General features: G+C 43.2%; 1 protein-coding gene across 1 annotated transcript in view; it reads left to right on the top strand.

Moving 5' to 3' along the window:
* The window catches only part of LOC126474450 (juvenile hormone esterase-like), a 128,667-nt gene that overhangs the window by 24,193 nt on the left and 85,030 nt on the right, over nucleotides 1–19,444 (top strand). Inside the window, exons 2-3 of the mRNA XM_050101922.1 lie at nucleotides 15,942–16,073; nucleotides 17,477–17,621. Coding sequence (XP_049957879.1) covers nucleotides 15,942–16,073; nucleotides 17,477–17,621 — 277 coding nt within the window. The remainder of the gene's footprint in view (nucleotides 1–15,941; nucleotides 16,074–17,476; nucleotides 17,622–19,444) is intronic.

Genomic DNA, 19,444 nt, shown 5'->3' with positions numbered 1-19,444 from the left:
CAGGATTCGAACCTGCGACCGTAGCAGCAGCGCGGTTCCGGACTGAAGCGCCTAGATGCGCTCGGCCACAGCGGCCGGCTAAGGCAGTGTCCCTTGGGACACTAACTAAGCAGGAAAATTACGCTCTTAAGAAGCTCTTAACGTTACCTGACGTTTCTGAACTCGGCTGTCAATTGCCAGATAGATATTATTATAAAATACTTAATTCGCGTTGTTCGCGGTCCGCGGTTCGAGGTTTGACAATCACTGATGTAGAGTGTTTTCTACTACGACAGTCGTAAGAGATTGTGTTTGCAGTGACCGGTGCTCTCTATCGTGGAAAGGGTTGTCAGTGCTGGCCTGTTTAAGTAACCGGCAGATTACTTTTTTTAAACGCAACGAGGCTACTCTTAAGCATGGAATTTGTGGAGGTGAGCTGTGTACGAATCATTTTATTGCTTATTCTGCCTACTATTGTTGTATTTTCATTGCCTCACTTACTTCAGAGTGCTCATATAGCTAGTGTCTTACTGTTGATCGAGTCTATCCGTTGTCTGTCCAGTGTTAGCCGGACGCGGTGGTCTAGCGGTTCTAGGCACTTCAGTCCGGAACCGCGCGACTGCTACGGTCGCAGGTTCGAATCCTGCGTCGGGCATGGACGTGTGTGATGTCTTTAGGTTAGTTAGGTTCAAGTAGTTCTAAGTTCTAGGGGACTGATGACCACAGATGTTAAGTCCCATAGTGCTCAGAGCCATTTGAACCATTTTTTTGTGCAGTGTTAAGCTATCAGCGTTGGTTGAGTGCTTTTTATTGTAAGGATATGGACTAAGGCTCTTCACTGGATATCCTTGCTATTTCCTGTGCTATACGTGCAATTTGTGCCCGCCTGATTGTTCCAGTGCGAAAAGTGTGTGGCAGAATATTATTTTATTTTTTCAGCGCTCTAGTTTCACGATATAACGATATATTCTGCATGACAAACAAAAAAAGGCGAAGCACTCACAAGATATAGTCGATGTCAATGTGACTTCGTACACGCATACACCATCGGCGGGTATTCAGATAAAGTTACATTCTGTAAGACTTTTGGAATGGACGCCAGACTACATGACTGTGTTTCGTGTTTAGTGTTGTCGCCAGGTCTGGTAGGGTGTATAAGGGACGTTAAAACGTCTTACTTTGAGTGAGCATTGTAAAGGACAATAAGATGCTGCGTAATAAGCGAGACGGCGTTTTCAGCATCTGCCAGAATTTCAAAGGGGCCTCATTGTGGATCTCCATTTGGCTGGCAGAACTAATCGTGCAATATGGGGCATCGCATGTGACATTAACCCTATGTTAACCTGCATGGGAACCGGAGGGCAGGTATACTCACCGTGAAGATTCTGGTCGATCACTTCTGTCACGACATGGTGAGATCGTCTTATTCTGCGCTGAGCACATCATAGCCTCTTAACATTTGTGCCTGCCATCCGAGCACAAGCAATTCGGCAACATTCTGTTGGAGACCAGCAGTAGCTGAACTGTTTCCGCTCCATGTCTAGATTGCCGTGAATACCACAACACAAGCGGCAGCGTTTGGAATAGTGCCGCGACAAGTAAGTATAGTTTGCTAATGAATGGCGTCGTATTGCGGTCAGCGATAAATTGCTGTTTCTGCACTAATCCTGATGGCCATAGTCGACGAGGTGACGGCGACTGGAGAGACGTCCCATTCTTTAATGTTTTGCAAAGACTCAGTCGTGTTTTTGCTGGCGTAATGCTGTAGGGAGCGTTCGGGTATGAGTTCAGGTCACGGCTGGTACTGATTGAGGTATCTCTGACGGCGCAACTGTAAATCACGGGCACCGTGCTTCCTCTTGTGTTATCTCTCATACGCCAGTATGGTGGTGCCATTTCTCGACGGAAGAATCACTACACCTTTCTCTCGGAAACGTATGTGGGATTTTGAGGTGCTCGTGTGGCCAGCAAGATTCCCAGATCTGTGGCCGATACAATTTGTCTGGGACCAGCTAGGTCGTCAACACCGTCTCAGTGACAGTAATCAGGATATCAAAGAACTGTTACGACAGTTGTGAAATAGCTTGTCACAAGGGAGGATAAACTGTTTTTGACATATTTACCAACCGAATTAGTGCAATATCCAGGCCAGAAGGAAAGCAATGTCGTACAACACTGATGTGCAATACTTAGGGTCGAAAGTAACTTTTGCAAAACGCATCACTGACAAGTAACATAGCTAGAGCAACTTAGACCATACACAGAAATAACTGCTACTGTATGGTACACAAGGTAACGGAAGGAAATACCCAGTGACGCACACAGAAATGAGGGTGCGTAGTGCACCCAGAAAAGGTGTCGAACTTGATCGTTTCCACTGTCCTAATATTATGGTGTGGGAAGGCATGGGCATACTGATCTCCAAATCTTTGAACACCGGTACAGTGATGGGTCAGTGTTATTGTCACACTGTACTCCTTCCACATGTGCGTCTTATCAAGGGTGGATTCGGCGCTGGCTTCATTTTTATGGATGTGAATGCGCGACTGCATCGAACTTCGCAAATGAGGGAGATCTGCATCAAGCTCGTATGGGGTGTGCAATGCAACACATGCACCAACGGCCGTACAGCAATTTTCAACTGCGCTGGTGGAGGAATGGGATGTCGTATGTAAGAACTCCTGACCAATCAGCCATCATGGGACCACGTTGCAGGGCATGCACTGCCGTTCGTGGTGAACAGACACCTTGCTATTAACAACGACCCTCCTTTAGTAATGTACAGGAGACCACCACAAATCGTGGTGGTATAATTACTGTCTCTGGATAAACGTGCCATTCCTGTTCATGTCATTACCTAATCCTTTTTTACCTTGTGTGCTACACCGTAGAAATTCTTTTGTATACATTACAATAACACCACGTACTCTCTGAATCCTTGACGTTTCAGTTCGGTTCTTCCCTATCATCTGGGTGCGACGCTTAAATCCGGACAAATTTCAATTCTAATTTCCCGCCATACGATAGTTCCGCCATAGGCCGCGAGTGGGGTTCTTGAAAGCCATAGGCATCTAGTAAACAGTCAGAAACTCAAAACGACCGGGATGTTACGGACAAGTGCGGAGTACAGCCGAAGAGCCGCGATTGTCGAAAGTCCTCTCTCTGGGCTTTCGCCGACTAAAACAATCCGATTCTTCGGGTACCCGAGATCAATTGTTTACGATATTGTGGCCAAGTACAATGCGTCTGAGAAGTCTGGGGAAGGTTCTCCTAACCCGGCGAGGAAACATTATTGGAAGAAACGTGTGTCACGAAGTAAGGCAGTCATCGAAAAGGCTCAGGCGCCGATTTGGGGGGACTCGGGGCAATCACTGAGGAAACTGTAATGAGTATTGAATGTGAGCGAGCGAACAATGCGTCGGATGGCAGACGCGGACCTCATACGAGCCATTACCCCAAAAATGGCTCTCGGATAACGTGGACATGTTATGGTCAAAGAAGTTCTGGCCGCCCAATAGCCCGGTTTTGAGACCCCTTGACTACTATGTTTCGAGCGTAGTCGAAAGAGTTACCAGGAAGACGTGGCACCCTAATGTCGCATCTCTACGCACCGCTAAGGAACCAGCATTCGCGAATATGGACAGCGCTGTTTTAAAGAGTGCGTGCGATCACGTCTGGAAGATATTGGAGGTGGTCACTGGGGCTGTAGGGAGTTACATCGAGTAATGTTACTCTTGAAAGATACCACTTATTATATTTAAAAGGATTTTAATTTTCAGTTGTATTTTGTTATAATAAATTTTCTTTCAAAAAAAAAAGTTTCATTTCTCCGGATTTAAGCACCACAGGCTGTATGTATTGTGATGCAGCTAACCCTGCCTGTAGGTATTAGACAGTATGCAACGCCTCCAAATACCACTAGCAAAATCTTAATGTTTTCTACCTCGCTACTCGCAAACCATTAGTCCTATTGAAAAAAAAATTGAACAAGACCATTTTATAGGAAGTTTAGTTAACTTTTGTATTGGGATACGTTTTTGCTAGAGGCTCTAGTTTTCCAATTATTCTATAAAAACGTACAAAAGTTACCTTGAAACGCGTTTCTCTTGCATAACTCGAAAAACGTGGCCCCCAGCGAAAATGTATCCCTGTACAAAATTTAACTCTATTAAATTTTTTTTTTTTAAGATTTAATAGTTTACATGTAGTGACGGAGGAAATTTGAACATATTACGCGTTGTTCTTGAAGGCGTTGCAGCTTGCATAAAACCCATAGAAGGGCCGCTGAATCAAAACCCAAACTTCTAGTCATCTAAGATACTGTCAAGGTTTTTTTGACATTTTTCTGTATATTACTCTAGTTATGAAAAAGCGATGCTCGAACTACTACGTTGATTGAGCGATAGTACTCACACTTACCATCTGAGAAGGTTATCTGCATGACTCTTTGCATGATATATCCCCCCCAGCGCTCTACAATATATTAATGACACAAGTAACCTAATATTCTATACTGCAGAGGGCATTGATTCAGAAGAGAAAACTTTGACCGATGGATGCCAGGAAGATTGTAACTGATCATTATAGAGCAAATTAATTCACTGCGCAACAGCGACCTAAAAGAAACTTTCTAATCAAGTGAATTACTTATATATAGTTAGCCGAGATCATAATTCATTACGTAACTGAGACTGACTGAAATATTAATCAGAGAATGATGATTACTGTCGCCAACTCAGGTCTTGGCAAAATGTACAAATTTCTCTAAGTTTGTCTGAATCTGTTACGTAACAATTAATGATATGCGTTGAGATGGCACCGGTAAATGCACACGTACAAGGTCAAATGAAAATGTCACGTTAACTGCATGAAAAATTTACGTATTTTTGTACTGGAAACTACAATTATGGGAAACCAATACTGATTTGTTACTAACAACATATAGTCCGGTATAGAGAGAAACGTCACTGACGATAGTGTTGACTGTTGTCAGGTTTTCAGAAGCAAAACCTATCACGAATCTATATTCCATATCAGATTACATAGCATTTAAGCTCAACATGATTTCACAGAATAATAACACTGAATATAGACAGTACCGAAATTGCGAGATTTTTCTTTTTTCTTCTCTTTCTTTTAAGTCATCAATCTTCTGAATGGTTTTATGCGCCCCGCCACTAATTCCTCTCCTGTGCCAACTTCTTCATCTCAGAGTAGCACTTGCAACCTACGTCGTCGACAATTTTCTAGATTTATTCCAACTTCTGTCTTCCTCTACAGTTTCTGCCCTCTGCATCTTGCTCTGGTGCCATGGAAGTCATTCCCTGCTGTTATAACAGATGTTGTATCATCCTGTCCCTTCGCCTTTCAGTGTTTTCCACACATCCCTTTCCTCTCCGATTATGCGCAGGACCTCCTCATTCCTTACCTCATCAGTCCACCTAATTTTTAACATTGGTATGTAACACCAAATCTCATATGCTTCGATTTTCTTCTGTTCCAGTGTTTCCACAGTACATGTTGCACTACCATACATTGCTGTGCTTCTTACGTACATTCTCGTAAATTTCTTCCTCAAATTAAGGCCTATGTTTGATACTAGTACACTTCTCTTAGCCAGGTATTCCCTTTTTGCCAGTGCTAGTCTGCTTTTGATGTCCTAATTGCTCCGCCCGTCATTGGTTATTTGCTGCCTAGGTAGTAGAATAACTTAACTTCATCTACTTCGTGACCATCAATCTTGATGTTATTTTTCTCGCTTTTCTCATTTCTGCTACTTCTCATTACTTTCATCTTTCTTCGATTTACCCTCAATTCTTATTCTGTACTCATTAGACTGTGCATTCTATTCAGGAGATCATGTAATTCTTCTTCACTTTCATTCAGGGTAGTAATGTCTCCACCGTATCACATCACTGAGATCCTTTCACTTTGAATTTTAATCGCTCTCCTGGAACAAACTTTTATTCCCATCATTGCTACTTCAATGTACAGATTGAACAACATGGGCAAAAGACTACATCACTGTCTTTAATCAGAGAACTTTGTTCTTCGTCGTCGACGCCAAATGGCTCTGAGCACTAAGGGACTTAACAGCTGAGGTCATCAGTCCCCCAGAACTTAGAACTACTTAAACCTAACTAACCTAAGGACATCACATACATCCATGCCCGAGGCAGGATTCGAACCTGCGACCGTAGCAGTCGCGCGGTTCCGGACTGCGCGTCTAGAACCGCGAGACCACCGCGGCCGGCGCCTATTATTCCCTCTTGGCTCTTGCACATATTGTATATTATACGTCCCTCCCTGTAGTTTACCCCTATTTCTTTCTCAGAATTTCGAACATCTTGCACTATTTTACATTGTCGAACGCTTTTTGCAGGTCGACAAATCCTATGAACGTGTCTTGATTTTTCTTTAGTCTTGCTTCCATTATCAACCGCAACGTCAGAATTGCCTCACTGGTACCTTTACCTCTCCTAAACTCAAACTGATCGTCATCTAACACATCCTCAATGCTCTTTTCCGTTCTTCTGTAGTTTAGTCTAGTCAGAAACTTGAATACTTGCGTTGTTAAGCTGATTGTGCGACAATTCTCGTACTTGTCAGTACTTGCAGTCTTCGGAATTGTGTGGATGAAGTCAGATGGAATATTACCAGGCTCATACATCGTACACACCAACGTCTGTAATCGTTTTGTTGCCCCTTTCTCGGATGATTTTATAAATTCTTATGGAATGTTATCTATGCTTTCTTAAGTCCTTCAAAGCTCTCTTAGATTCTGATTCTAATGCTGCATCCCTGTCTCCTCAAAATCGACTACTGTTTCTTCATATATCACATCAGACAAAGAGTCCTTCAATGTACTCTTCCCATCCATCCGCTCTCTCCTCTGCATGAACAGTAGAAGTCCCGTTGCACTCTTAATGTTATCATCCTTGTTTTTAATTGCACCGAAGGTTGGTTTGATTCCCTCTAAGCCGAGTAATTCCTTGCGACAATCATTTCTTTTTCGATTTCGTCACATTTTTATACAGTCATTTCTTCTTAGTTCCACTGCACTTCCTATTTATTTCATTCCTCAGCGACTAATGCTTCTGTATTCCTGAATTCCTCTTAACAGTTTTGTACTGCCTTCTTTCGTCTATCAACGGAAGTATTTCTTCTATTATCTATGGTGTCTTCGTAATTACCTTCTTTGTACATATGATTTTCAGTCCAACATCTGTGATTGCACTTTTTAGTGATGTTTATTCCTCTTCAACCGTACTGCCACCTCAGCTGTTCCTAATTGCTGTATCTATAGCCCTATAGAAATTTAAGCGTCTCTCGTCATTCCTTACTATTGCGTATTGATTCTTCCTGACTAATCTCTAATACTTCAGCGTACTCTTCAAAAATGGTTCAAATGGCTCTAAGCACTATGGGACTTAACATCGGAGGTCATCATTACCCTAGACGTAGAACTACTTAAATCTAACTAACCTAAGGACATCACACACATCCATGCCCGAGGCAGGATTCGAACCTGCGGCCGTAGCAGTCGCGCTGTTACGGACTGAAGCGCCTAGAACCGCTCGGTCACAGAGGCCGGCAGCGTACTCTTCATGAGTACTATAATGTGATCTGAGTCTTTCTCTGCTCCTGGGGATGCCTTACAACCAAGTATCTGACTTCGGAATCTCTGTCAGACCATGATGTAATCTGTTTCTTAATTCGTAACGTTCTGAAATGTTCCCAAATCACCCGGTCTTTTCCAGGTGTACCTCCTCCTCTTATTATTCTTGAACAGAGTATTCGCTACCAGCAGAAATTGTTTACAGAACGCAATTAGCTTTGACCCAAGGCCATATCCTCCTGTAACCATTTCTTCTACTCGTTCCCCCATAATAGCATTCCTGTCCTCCGTGACTGTTAGGTTTTCATCTCCCTTTACTTACTGTATTACCCTTTCAGTATCCTCATGAACTTTCTCTATCTCTTCATCTTCAGATTGCGACATCGGCATGTATACCTGAACTATCGTTGTCGTTGGTGGTTTGCTGTTGATCCGAACAAAAACAGCCCTGTCACTGAATTGTTCACAGTAACACACTCTGTGCCGTAACTTCCTATTCATAACGAGCCCTACTCCTGTTAGACCATTTTCTGCTGCTGTTGATATTTAATCATCTGGCCAAAAATCCTTCTCTTCTTTTCATTTCACTTCTCTGACCCCACCTACATCTAGAATGAGCATCTGCCATTCCCTCTTCAGATTTTCTAGCTTCCCTAAGACGTTGAAGCTTCTGACATTCCACGCCCCGACTCGTAGAACATTATCCTTTCGTTGGTTATTGAACCTTTTCTCATGTTCACTTCCCCCTTGTCAGTCCCCTCCCGGAGATCCGATTGAGGGACTATTCCGGAATCTTTTGCCAATGCAGAGGTCACAGTGACACTTTTTCCAATTACAGGCTACGTGTCCTGTGGATACAGATTATGGGTATTTAATGCAATGGTTTCCATTGCCTTCTGCATCCTCTTGCAGTTGATCATTGCTGATTCTCCCACCTTTAGGGGCAGTTTCCCACCCAAAGGACACGAGAGCGCCCTGAACCTCTGTCTGCTTCTCCGCCCTCTTTGACAAGACCGTTGGCGGAATGAGGGTGACTTCTTCAGCCGGAAGCCTTCGGTTTCCAATGCTGATTATTAACCAAAGCTCAAGCGGTGATGGTTTTTGTACCCAGGACTGAGATCGATTTGATTACTAATCAAAGATGCTACCCTAGACCATAGAGTCCTGAACTGAGATCATCTAATATATCTACAGAAGATATAAAAAGTTTTCACTTTCCTTTAAATATAATGAATCACTTCACTTTGCCATTATTTTAGATTTACTTTTCAAATGCACTAAATTTTTTCCTCAGTAACTTATCACTCCTTCTCTATTTATGAACTAGCGAAATTTAAGTTTTAGTGGGAAGTGTATTCAAGATCTTTTAGTTTAAATAATATGTCTTTGAATAATTTCTCACTTGGTAATAATGATGATAGAAAAGGGCCATGCAGCAGCTTGATGAAGTGGGAAAATCATTAACACTGAATACTGCTTATAGTTTAATTGAAACCTCTATAACGTTCGTCAATATGGGATCTACAACACTGGCATGTCTTCTACAAACTTACACTATTTTTCGCACAGTTTCTTACGACAGTTATTATTCGTCGTACATACGCAGTGTTGTTAATCTCTGTAGAAGGTCAAGTTCGTGTCGCGCGAAGCAGTCAGTCATGTGGAATCTTGTGTAATATTTCGTGGTTGTATTTTGAACTGTGCTGAAACAGGAACTGCTAAGCTCTATAAATTAATGACATCCCTCAAAACGTATTTATGCCCTCTTTAGTGGAAGGCACAACAGCATTTTCCTGGATCGGATTCAGTCACCACATCGTAAATGAAGACTCGACTGAGCGAAATCTTCCGCTGGAAGGAATTCGATATTAGAAGACGCATGTTGAGCAAATGGGATCCTGTGATGTGTACTTGATACGGTTTACTTCCACCTACAGCCCACACGTGTACGGCTAGGCTGTTAACCTTAGCGACCTTAGTACCGTTTATAGAGGTGAGGCGTTGTAAACTAATTGTCACGCTAAAGGATACAGAAACGCCTGCGCTAGCAGGACGGAGCGGATTAGGTTGTGGAAAGGGGCCAAAATATGTTGCTGTCAGTTTCACTCAACATACAAACTTTATTCATCAACACACAAAATTACAACAAGGACGCAAAACACTCAAAACTTCAATCGACCTCCTTTGATTAACTTTAGATCGGCTGAAGGCCACACTAAAAATCCAAGACACGAGGCCTAAACAAGAAATTGAAATACAAGGTTCTTCTGGAGGTTGCTCTCAAGAATATTTTCTAAATATTCAATCTAAATAGGCTGAAGGCCTTAGCAATTTAATTTTAATGGAAATTGGCTGGAGGCCTCATATTAGGCAATAAGAAGAGTGTCAAAAAGGCAAAAGGCCTTAACTTAAAACGAAAAGAATAACAATCTTAGGGCTTAAGAGCTAGACAAGGGCATTAATTCAAGAGACATTAAAACTCGGCTGAAGGCCACACATCAACCAAATAACTAAAATCCAAACAGGGAAATTACTACATAACACACAAGGAACGACGCTCAAAAGTTTCCAAGGATCGGCCTGGGATTGTAACACTAACGCTCGTTTAGGTGAGACAGGCAGCCTGTCCAACGACTTTTTAATCTGGAAGCATCCCCACAGACACACAGCCGACCGACCAATCAACCAAATCAGTCACGCTCCACGCAACCAGCAGAACGACCACAAGATTTCAATGCAAGACACACAGAATATTGGCGCCCACACCGACCAACAACACCTCAGCTGTCGAACTACACGCCGCACTGGACAACAACAACACGACGAGGAAAATTCACTGCCGAAAATTACGTCAACGACCAGGGCAGGTGACGGCAACGTCAACGGCCACAAGGCAGAAGATACTGCTGGTGAACTTCCAAAACAGGGTATACATTAAGTTAAATTTCACAGGAAGACGGCTGGAATCTTGGCTGACTTAAATATACACGCTTTGTTGCTCGCGGGAATGTCCCAAAAGCGACAACCAGGATCAAACGAAGAAATTTAAACAGTTGAGCCTCTGTAGTAAGTTAAGTGAGGACTCAACTTTCATGTCCAAGATCGGTGGGCGGCGAACTTCGTAGCATTCGCAAGCAGCTTCTCACAATCCAAATGTGTGTGCACGCCGGCATCAGTTCCGGCCCGACTCCGCGCGACGGCGACTTCCTTGCTGCTCCATACCAACCGACCAACCGCCCAGGCCCGGAAACTGTGAAAGGACCAAATACACGCCGGCTGATATGACAACAAACCGACCGACCAACCAACAGTCGTCCTGCTCCCATCTCCCTCCACCGGACAGTTCATGTTGTAAGTAGGCTGTTTAGGTTTTTTTATTGGTAACGCCACCTCTGTATAAAAATCACTGGCTGTGCTGTGTGCAGTCTGTGTCTAGTTTGCATTGTTGTCTGCCATTGTAGTGTTGGGCAGCGGCAGCTGGATGTGAACAGCGCGTAGCGTTGCGCAGTTGGAGGTGAGCCGCCAGCAGTGGTGGATGTGGGGAGAGAGATGGCGGAGTTTTGTAATTTGTCATGAACTGCTATATATATTATGACTATTGAGGTAAATACACTCCTGGAAATTGAAATAAGAACACCGTGAATTCATTGTCCCAGGAAGGGGAAACTTTATTGACACATTCCTGGTGTCAGATACATCACATGATCACACTGACAGAACCACAGGCACATAGACACAGGCAACAGAGCATGCACAATGTCGGCACTAGTACAGTGTATATCCACCTTTCGCAGCAATGCAGGCTGCTATTCTCCCATGGAGACGTTCGTAGAGATGCTGGATGTAGTCCTGTGGAACGGCTTGCCATGCCATTTCCACCTGGCGCCTCAGGTGGACCAGCGTTCGTGCTGGACGTGCAGACCGCGTGAGACGACGCTTCATCCAGTCCCAAACATGCTCAATGCGGGACAGATCCGTAGATCTAGCTGGCCAGGGTAGTTGACTTACACCTTCTAGAGCACCTTGGGTGGCACGGGATACATGCGGACGTGCATTGTCCTGTTGGAACAGCAAGTTCCCTTGCCGGTCTAGGAATGGTAGAACGATGGGTTCGATGACGGTTTGGATGTACCGTGCACTATTCAGTGTCCCATCGACGATCACCAGTGGTGTACGGCCAGTGTAGGAGATCGCTCCCCACACCATGATGCCGGGTGTTGGTCCTGTGTGCCTCGGTCGTATGCAGTCCTGATTGTGGCGCTCACCTGCACGGCGCCAAACACGCATACGACCATCATTGGCACCAAGGCAGAAGCGACTCTCATCACTGAAGACGGCACGTCTCCATTCGTCCCTCCATTCACGCCTGTCGCGACACCACTGGAGGCGGGCTGCACGATGTTGGGGCGTGAGCGGAAGACGGCCTAACGGTGTGCGGGACCGTAGCCCAGCTTCATGGAGACGGTTGCGAATGGTCCTCGCTGATACCCCAGGAGCAACAGTGTCCCTAATTTGCTGGGAAGTGGCGGTGCGGTCCCCTACGGCACTGCGTAGGATCCTACGGTCTTGGCGTGCATCCGTGCGTCGCTGCGGTCCGGTCCCAGGTCGACGGGCACGTGCACCTTCCGCCGACCACTGGCGACAACATCGATGTACTGTGGAGACCTCACGCCCCACGTGTTGAGCAATTCGGCGGTACGTCCACCCGGCCTCCCGCATGCCCACTATACGCCCTCGCTCAAAGTCCGTCCACTCCACATACGGTTCACGTACACGCTGTCGCGGCATGCTACCAGTGTTAAAGACTGCGATGGAGCTCCGTATGCCACGGCAAACTGGCTGACACTGACGGCGGCGGTGCACAAATGCTGCGCAGCTAGCGCCATTCGACGGCCAACACCGCGGTTCCTGGTGTGTCCGCTGTGCCGTGCGTGTGATCATTGCTTGTACAGCCCTCTCGCAGTGTCCGGAGCAAGTATGGTGGGTCTGACACACCGGTGTCTATGTGTTCTTTTTTCCATTTCCAGGAGTGTACATTGGTTGATCTCTATCAAAAACTTTCATTTGCTAACTATGCCTATCAGTAGTTAGTGCCTTCAGTACTTTGAATCTTGTATTTAGCTGGCAGTAGTGGCGCTCGCTGTATTGCAGTAGTTCGAGTAACCAAGATTTTTTGAGGTAAGTGATTTCTGAAAGGTATAGTTTAATGTTAGTCAGGGCCCATTCTTTTGTAGGGATTGCGTTGTGCGAACAAAATATTGTATGTCAGTTTAAGCACAGTCATGTATAATTGTTCAAAGGGGACGTTTCATATGTCGACCCTTAGCCGAGGATACCTCACTGGAATCTTCTGATTTTTTCTTGTAGTTTGTGTAATTAGTGTAGCTTTTGTTTATTGCTAGCGCGTAATTGTAGAGAAAATCTCCTTTGTAGTTGCAGTTTTTCATTGTTGTACAGTAAAACAGTTGTGGCATGCATGTAGATTTGCACCAAGTATTTCGCAGCTACGCTTGCAATTAACTACATATTATTTTCAGTGCTATGTTAATGTGTTCTCTTATTTTTGCTCTTCAAATTGTGCTTTTCTGTGTTATCGTGTGAAATATTGTGACAATAATGGCGTGTGAAAAACGTAATACTAGGCTCCAAAGTAAACTGAGAAATGACAGTGAAGACGAAAGCAGTATGTTAGCGCCGCAGAGTAATGAATTAACTAATGTTCAAAGTAGTAATTCTGTAATTGTGCATAGGGAAATGGAGCGGGTGGCAAATAATAGTGTAGACAGTGAAACAAGTTGTGAACAGGGAAGCATTATCGATCGATCGGTCGGCAACAGCTCGCCTCAGGAACACGAAATGACAGGACACAATCTTGCAAATACTGTAGATTCAGGTTTTGGGTCCTCACCGTTTTCTCAAATAAGTCAAGACACATTTTCTGCTTGTCAAAATGTGAATGTTGCCGGTGCAAATGCATTGCCGAAAAGCATAGAGGAACAGATTCCAGACACTAATACATTATTATTGCAATTAATGCAACAAATAAAACAAAATCAGAGTGAAACACAGCAAAAGCTACAAAAGTTAGACAGAATGGAACAAAATCTTCAAAAGTTAGACACAATGGAACAAAATCAGAGACAAACACAGCAAAAGCTTCAAAAGTTAGACACAATGGAACAAAATCTTAAAAAAGTTAGACACCACGCTTGAACAAACACGTGAAGATTTAACTACTGAGTTACATAACATCGAATCGAAATGTCAAAAAGTCTGTAATGACGTAAAAACACAAATTTGTGAGCATTTCCAACCTATTTTTTCGCGTCATGAAAATGCATTACAGAATCACGAAGCAGCCATAAAAGAACTGCAAACTATTGTTCATGAAAATCACGACACCTTGCAAGCTAAAATTGACTCAGTTGCATCTACCGATTCGGTTACGCAACTTGCAAAAACTCAAGAAAACTTAAAGGACACAGTAGATACGATTTCAACACAAATGGACACTCTGAAACTTGGTTCAGAAAAACACACTGAGGAAATAAGTACACTATCGGAGAATGTAGTCGAACTTTCGGATCAGTTCACTAACTTATGTACGAAGGTAGATGATAATCTGAATGACACAAAACCGGTAGTCTTTAATGACACAGAAGAGAACGAACAAATTAGGAAACTGAAACAAAATCTGAATCAAATTAATACGCAACACCAAAGAGAAATCCGGGAAGTACAAGATCAGCTGACACAGGTAATACAAGAATTACGTATTTCAGAGGACACTCGCGCTCCAACACGGGAAGAGGGACTTAGAAATACGGAAAAGCCGCAAAATAATAACACAGGGCATTTCGGAAATTATGAACGAAATTGGCAAGGTGCACCGAATTTTGAGATGGAACCGCCGAAACGACGTAACAATGACCGATATGCGACTCGGCAACATGATGACTTTGACTATAAGCTGTTCATTACTACACGTAAATTCAAAACATTTAAGAATTCTGGCAACGACATTCATCCACAAGCATGGCTCCATCAATTTTCTCATTTTTTTCCTCCCAACTGGTCATTGGAGCACAGGTTAGAATTTATGTGTGGCTACTTAGAGAAGTAACCAGCTGTAAGAATGCGATCGGTCATTCACGATTGTCACAGTGAAGGAGAATTTTACCATGCCTTCCTCTCAGCATATTGGTCTCAAGCTACACAAGACCGAGTAAAACATAGCATCATGATGATGAAACACTTTGAACAATCTGACTTTCAATAATTCCTACAACAGAATGGGCCCTGACTAACATTAAACTATATCTTTCAGAAATCACTTACCTCACAAAAATCTTGGTTACTCGAACTACTGCAATACAGCGAGCGCCACTACTGCCAGCTAAATAAAAGATTCAAAGTACTGAAGGCACTAACTACTGATAGGCATAGTTAGCAAATGAAAGTTTTTGATAGAGAACAACCAATGTATTTACCTCAATAGTCATAATATATATAGCAGTTCATGACAAATTACAAAACTCCGCCATCTCTCTCCCCACATCCACTACTGCTGGTGGCTCACCTCCAACTGCGCAACGCTACGCGCTGTTCACATCCAGCTGCCGCTGCCCAACACTACAATGGCAGACAACAATGCAAACTAGGCACAGACTGCACACAGCACAGCCAGTGATTTTTATACAGAGGTGGCGTTACCAATAAAAAAACCTAAACAGCCTACTTACAATGTGTGTCGCCAGCGGTGCTCCTTCCCCGACTTCACGGCTGCTGCAGCCCGACTACACTGCTGGTCCATCTCCAGTTGACTACCAGACACACCACGACCCAGAAATACTATTGGTAGCTCCAGAGATGGTACGACAGTGCCCTTATCGATATGCGCTGCTGCTGCCACTCAGAGGCAAGTAAGGGAGGGAGTTAATGACCCCAGTAAATGGAAGAAGGAAACGAGGCGGCAATACTGTAATAGGAGATGACAAACAATAAATGGCATGAACACGAGCCATGCACAGCTGAAATACAACTTGTGTTCTTGTTCTCCAATTCTGCCTTATTACCGATCAGCTAGCAACAACGCTCAACTATAAATACATGGAAATTATAGCGAAACCCTACATGTCAACCATTTAATCATTTGTTTTGTTGGTGATGTAAGGAAGTGGAGCGAGATACATTTTCTTCCAACACAGCCTACGAGATACAATGTTGCCATGGTTATTTGAATAGAAAATCAGTTACAGCTGATCCTTTTCATACATGAATTTTGTGAAAGGAAATCGAGCCAAGTAATGCAGTTGTGTAATTTACTTATTTATTTTTGTTACAGAGCCCTCAGCCTCCAGACCCTTGGGTGGACATCCGTGATGCCACAGCTCGAGGGCCTGTATGTCCACAGAGTAATAAGTTGGGACCTAATGAAAGGGAAGACTGCCTGTACCTGAACGTCTTCACTCCAGAGGTACATTTACTCTATCCTGTGCACTAATACAAAGTAATGTAAATGGAATATCTGTCTGTGCATTGAGTCGTACTAGTTAAGTGAAAAATGTTATACAGATTGTTAAATAAAAGAGGTGGTAGTATGGGCAAAAACAAAACGAAAATGTCCAGTAAACATGGACTCTGAAACGTATACCTTAAGAGCTATGAGCACTTTTTTATCTTCGCTTCCGAGGAACACATCTTTTCTACTGCAAGCTTCTTCCTATTACAAATGACCTACAGAAAGCAGAAAACGAATGAAGACAAATGCCTCTGTTATTTATTTATTCAGCCTCCGGCAGCTAACGACCATTTAGCCAGCTAAATGATAAATAAGAGGCATTTAGTACAAACCCTAAATTGATGACATAACAGTAATACAAATACAACTACGTTAATAATCGACACTGCTATAGCGAGACAAATATTATTTAAGATATACGTATCTAACAAAGTAGTTGAACATGTAGTATATCAGTTATATACGGCACCACAAGTTAATAGATAAAACGAAACAATAGGATCACTAGAAATACAATTATTCATGTGTTAAAATGAAATAATGATGCATATAAAATATGTACTCCTGTATTAATAATTCTCTCGATCTATCTGATCTCCTTCCCTCCCTTCCACCTCTTTCTCTCCTATCACTCTTCCTATAACCCTGTTTCTCTCTCTCTCTCTCTCTCTCTCTCTCTCTGTCTCTCTCTCTCTCTCTCTCTCTCTCTCTCTCTCTCTCTCTCTCACACACACACACACACACACACACACACACACACACACACACACACACATGCACAGACACAGCCCACAGTTAACGTGTACTATTTCCGATAAGCCCTTTTTGTGCCGATGTCCTGGGTTAAATTCCAAATCTCTTACCAGTGCATGATGTACTAATGGCAGGACGCATGGCACTCGTTTGGATGCGTCGGATGCAAACATTTATGTGGACAGCCAACTTGCTATCCTAAAAAAGTAGACTGCCTTGTGTCATCGAGTTTTATCCTCTGCTTTCAGTTCACCTATTGAAACACCGTACTGCACATACTGTCATCACAATCTCCTACACGATGCGGATACATGTCTGGTTTTTTACAGCAGGTTGACGGAAAATAACCACAGAAATCCATCATCACAACCTTGCCCAGGAAGGCAGTCCAAAATCTAGTCAGTTTGAATATGGACCTAATTTATTAAATAAAATAGAGATTTACTTTTTATAAATATACAAATGTGAATGAACGTATGTGAAAATAAGAGAAACGTTTAATGAAAGTAATTACCATTGTGGCTATTTTTCGGGAATTCAACAAAAACCACTAACGAAGTGTCCAGCAATGGGTATAACAGTTATACCTATTTACTGATTTTCAGCTGAAACCTGCGGAGCTGTTCCCAGTGATGTTTTGGATTCATGGTGGTGGCTGGGTATCAGGAACCGGTGCAGGGTATAAAGCAGGCTATCTCATCGACAACAATGTGGTTCTCGTCACCATAAACTATCGCCTCGGGCCTCTAGGTAAGTAAACAGACTCCACAGTGATTTAAAGCATCAATAACTAGGGAAACTGGAGGTTTCAAATGCAAAAGCGGTTGTCTACTCTATCAGCAGCACTCAATGATGGGAAAACAACTATCCCCTGGTAATGTAGGTACTTTACTAGATACCAAACCAGATTAAGAACGATCAATTACTTGTTACTGCCCTCGTCCTCCAATTTCTTATGCTTGTTCTGCTCAAACTTTCAAATCTGTTATTATAGATCGATAAGGGGTGCTAACCTCCTCGACATGGGTGCATCTGGAGAAATCTTGTGTAATTGGAAGGGCGAGGACTCGGCTAACTCCATTCATTCACGAGACGTTGACTGTAGCGGTCTACTTCTGGTCAGCTGCAGAGTAAATCGGTAACAGTGCTGCAGGGTGGGCTGGTCAAAGACAATGCGACGGGTTCTTTCAGTCTCTAATGTTATCCTAAGACTGCGACAATGCTCTCTGACTCCCAGCCGCATAGAAACAGATCGTACATTATGCACTATGCTCGAGGTGCCAGAAAGCACTGCCTAGCATACTTTGATGATGTATGTGTTTGATAATTAACAATGAATGGATGTACTGCACAATAATCTATCTACATTCGTAATGATACTCGCAAAGTAGGGAAGGAGCGGTTTAGGGATGATACGGAATTTGGGAAACATGCTGTCGCATCATTGATCGGTGTTGAAATTACTGTAATATTGCTAAAATTGTTCGCACTATTAACTGTGATGCTTATTATTACAGTACATTGACGGTGTCTTTTCCATCACATCTGCCCACTGGTGCGCTGTTGGTTACCACATAATGATTGACTGATATCGCTTGTTTAAGATGGAAAAAGTATTTTGGTGGAGGGGTAACACCTTCTGGGGATGGCTAGCACCGAAACAGTGATCACGTACTAGACTGCAACATGAGGAATCAGTCGAAATGGCATGCTGAGTCATCAGCTATTCCGCCACTGTGACAGATGAGTTTAAATGTAGAGGTCGTCAATCTCCTTCGGGCCGCAGTTTGGAAACTCTTCACAGAGGAACCAAACTCTTCCAGTTTCCTTATATTGTAACTGCCTTTTATTTAAAACCATCCAATATGTAAGGTGTGTTATGGTAGTAACAGTAACATGACTTATACTGTGCAACGTCTAGTTTTTGTGAAAAGCAATGGATCAGAACGTGTTAATGTCAGTTTAGAACCTGACACAGATCTCGAAGTCGTGGCGGAAAAAATAAAATGTATGGCAGTGTACATAGCGTCTTACAGCAGTAAAAAGAAACAATGTTTCAAACAACGACACAGGGCCACAGGGAGGGTCTCTTGCGACTTACAGTATAGTTCATGGGATACAGTCATCCTCCTACAATACAGGCGCTGCAACTTTACACTGGTCCATGTAATGCATCAATACCTGTATATTTAATAGGATTGTAATATGTGCTCGATGTCTGCAGATGGTATTTGTTTTCGATATATGAGAAGAGAGAGATGTGCTAAATATCTTATCAAGTTCTCTATTGGATGAAGTTAGTGGAGCTTTTATGGTTCGTAATTTTTCTCTGTTTGGTGGTACAGAATAACGATGATAGCATGTTGGGGTGATAGACGTGAATGGGCCCTGAGGGACGCATATCTGCTTTGGACTGTATTACCTGTATTTAGTTTGGGGACGCACCACAATGCAGTAGCAAAATCCTCGGCCTTCTCCCAGATCCTGTACTGTCTTTTATGCTACCTCGTGTTGCAGAAGCAGGCTTTGTTTGGCACTGACCTTACACATCGTACAATGTTGGCGAAGCTATG

The sequence above is a fragment of the Schistocerca serialis genome, chromosome 4, assembly GCF_023864345.2.
Source record: "Schistocerca serialis cubense isolate TAMUIC-IGC-003099 chromosome 4, iqSchSeri2.2, whole genome shotgun sequence".
Classification (NCBI taxonomy): Eukaryota; Metazoa; Arthropoda; class Insecta; order Orthoptera; family Acrididae; genus Schistocerca; species Schistocerca serialis.
Note: the sequence above shows the minus strand (reverse complement) of the source record. Positions and strands in the feature narration are given on the sequence as shown.